The sequence below is a fragment of the Penaeus monodon genome, chromosome 11, assembly GCF_015228065.2.
Source record: "Penaeus monodon isolate SGIC_2016 chromosome 11, NSTDA_Pmon_1, whole genome shotgun sequence".
NCBI classification, from domain to species: Eukaryota; Metazoa; Arthropoda; class Malacostraca; order Decapoda; family Penaeidae; genus Penaeus; species Penaeus monodon.
Window position 1 is genome coordinate 32,903,506 of NC_051396.1, and position 2,500 is coordinate 32,906,005.

General features: G+C 35.2%; 1 protein-coding gene across 1 annotated transcript in view; it reads right to left on the reverse strand.

Annotated features, from left to right (window-relative positions):
- LOC119578553 (protein unc-79 homolog) overlaps nucleotides 1-2,500 on the reverse strand; it is a gene marked incomplete in the record, with an annotated part of 181,492 nt that overhangs the window by 155,189 nt on the left and 23,803 nt on the right. Inside the window, 1 exon segment of the mRNA XM_037926122.1 lies at nucleotides 561-671. Coding sequence (XP_037782050.1) covers nucleotides 561-671 — 111 coding nt within the window.

Below are 2,500 nucleotides of genomic sequence, written 5' to 3' on the forward strand. Positions count from 1 at the left end.
ACAGTAAAATAAATAATAATGGAAGAGAAGAAACATACTGAAAAAAATAACATGCTTCACAACTTGTGTACAGCTTAGTCTTCCAATAAAAAAATCCTTTCCTTAACCATTTTCATGGTGATACCAATTTCAACAGCCTGGAAACATTCAGGTAGTATCATTGCTAGGTAAAGGAAAGGGTTGATTCCAGAAGCTGGCAAGTCAACTGAGAGCCATAGCAGAGACAATGCAGTTGAAAGACCTGTCTTGTTTGTAACAGTTACGGGCATGGAGACTTTTGGAGGACAGGAAGGAAAAGGCAGAATAGGGTGAACTTTTCTCCTTCTTCTCTGATCTCTTTGTTATGGGGATCATTGTCATTTGGAAGCAAAGGTATGGCAAACTCTAAACCCTGTGCCATGACTCGCAGCTCTTTCTAGTTTTTCAAAATCTATAAATATGAATCATGAGCACTAAGGGGTACAAATTAGTGTATTATACATTAAGAATCATGTCTAGATATAAAAAAATCTAAGTGTAAATATAAATGGGACCAATAAGTCAGGCAAAAAGTATGATACCTTTTGGGTTTTTCGATTCCCCACTGTCAGAATTTGCAGTCTGGGATATCGAATCACTTTTCGCGGCCTGTGCCGATTTATTGAACATTGCCTTCAACACACTTGATATGTCTAGAAGAGAGAATACACACTGTAGAAAGTGACAGAGTATGCTGTTTGAACCCTACAGCTATAGAGTTAGAAGACATAGGAGGAGAAAGGGATTTCTTGGGAAACTTTCCACTGATTTTTTTAAAGTGTTGAAGGAATGAGATATTGTCCTTTGGTGCATAAATATATACATATCTTGATAAGCTAATAAGCTTCAGCACATGTGAAAATTTTCCCAGGGATACTTAACAGGAAAATGCAATATATATAGATCACATATCATAGTCACACTGACAGATGATCAAACATAAAAAAGCTAGAGAATAACAGCAACAAACAAGTGTTTTTTAGCCTCAATGCAGACACTGCATTGTAAGCCACCAGGGAATGAGGCATTGGCAAAGGGACAGGGTAACTCTCAAGGGCTTGAGGAAGAGGTGCTAACATCCAATTCATCAAGGCTAAGTTTCTGAGTAATAAGCCAGGTATAACATAGCCTTAACAAGTCAGTAGTAAGCATCCTCCAGACTTGATTTCTCTGTTAGCATGAACATGCTGTAGATTGTGTTGCCATAATCAGGGATCTAAAATCCACCAGGTGTAAAATAACAAGCTCTTTCCCACAACTCTCTTGGGGAATCTGTAGCATAAAAGATAGGAAACACAGTCCCTGACTCTGTCACACTTATATGCTAACATTATCATGAAGCACTGGGCTATGAACAAGATGTTGACATAAAGAATCTTAAATTCTTATACATAAATTATCATATATTTTTTCATGACACTGTAGCTCTCTTTTCTTCATTTATTCTATTTTTTGTTTGTTTGTTTATTTATGCCTATCAAAATATTAAAAGAGTAAAGAATGATATTCTATTACAGACATATGGGCCTTGAGAAGAACTTTATATACTGTTTAAAGACGCTCTATATTTCTTTAGTTAATTAAGCTGCAAAAAATAATGCATCAACCTTGACAGACTTGATGAAGTCAACACTTGAAAAATAGCCATCAGTCCAAACTGTTTCTTGGAAATTGAAAACAGCATTGCAAATGGGTATTATCCCACTCAATGGTTCTGCAATGATTTCCCATGCTAAGCATTCTGTTTCTTTATCATCTGATGAGTGTCTGCATGGAAATAACATGTAACAAAAAATAAGTCCTAGCATATGCATGACAGAAACCAAGACACTGAAAATTAACACCCCATCAAACAAGTCATGAATAAGGGAAATGGTGAACACCAACCAATTAGATTAATACATATCACGTACACAGACAAACACATTTATCCAAAGTTAGTCAGATTTTTTAAAATGTAATCCTTAATATTCTACATTCTAATCAAATGCAGTTAACATACTGGCAAGCTGTTACAATGTTAGAGAAGAATAACAGAGACCAGAATAAGCTCAAAGAACTGACCTAACTTGGATCATAGATGTGCTCATGTCTGTACACAAACAAAATTACAATAAAGAAAAAAACTAACATCAAGGTAACATAAAATGGTATACATGTAGGTGAAGACATCTATACACATTACATCATTTAAAACAATCACCTAAAGTGTTAACAGAAGAAGTGATATGGTGTATATCAAACAAAAGCAAACATAAAACCTCTTAAATCAGGTTTAGCATTTAGTGTAATGCTTCAAGAATAATTAAGCTTTCACTTTGAGAAAGGCTACTGTTTGGCTAACCTCAGTTAAATAGTAGTAGATCACAAACAAAAGTAAAAAAGAGACTAAATAAGGGCCTAGCTCTACGGACTAACATCACCTAAACCTAAATCTCTGTACAGAGGTATGTGGCTGTGAAATTTGCAAACGTGTAATGTG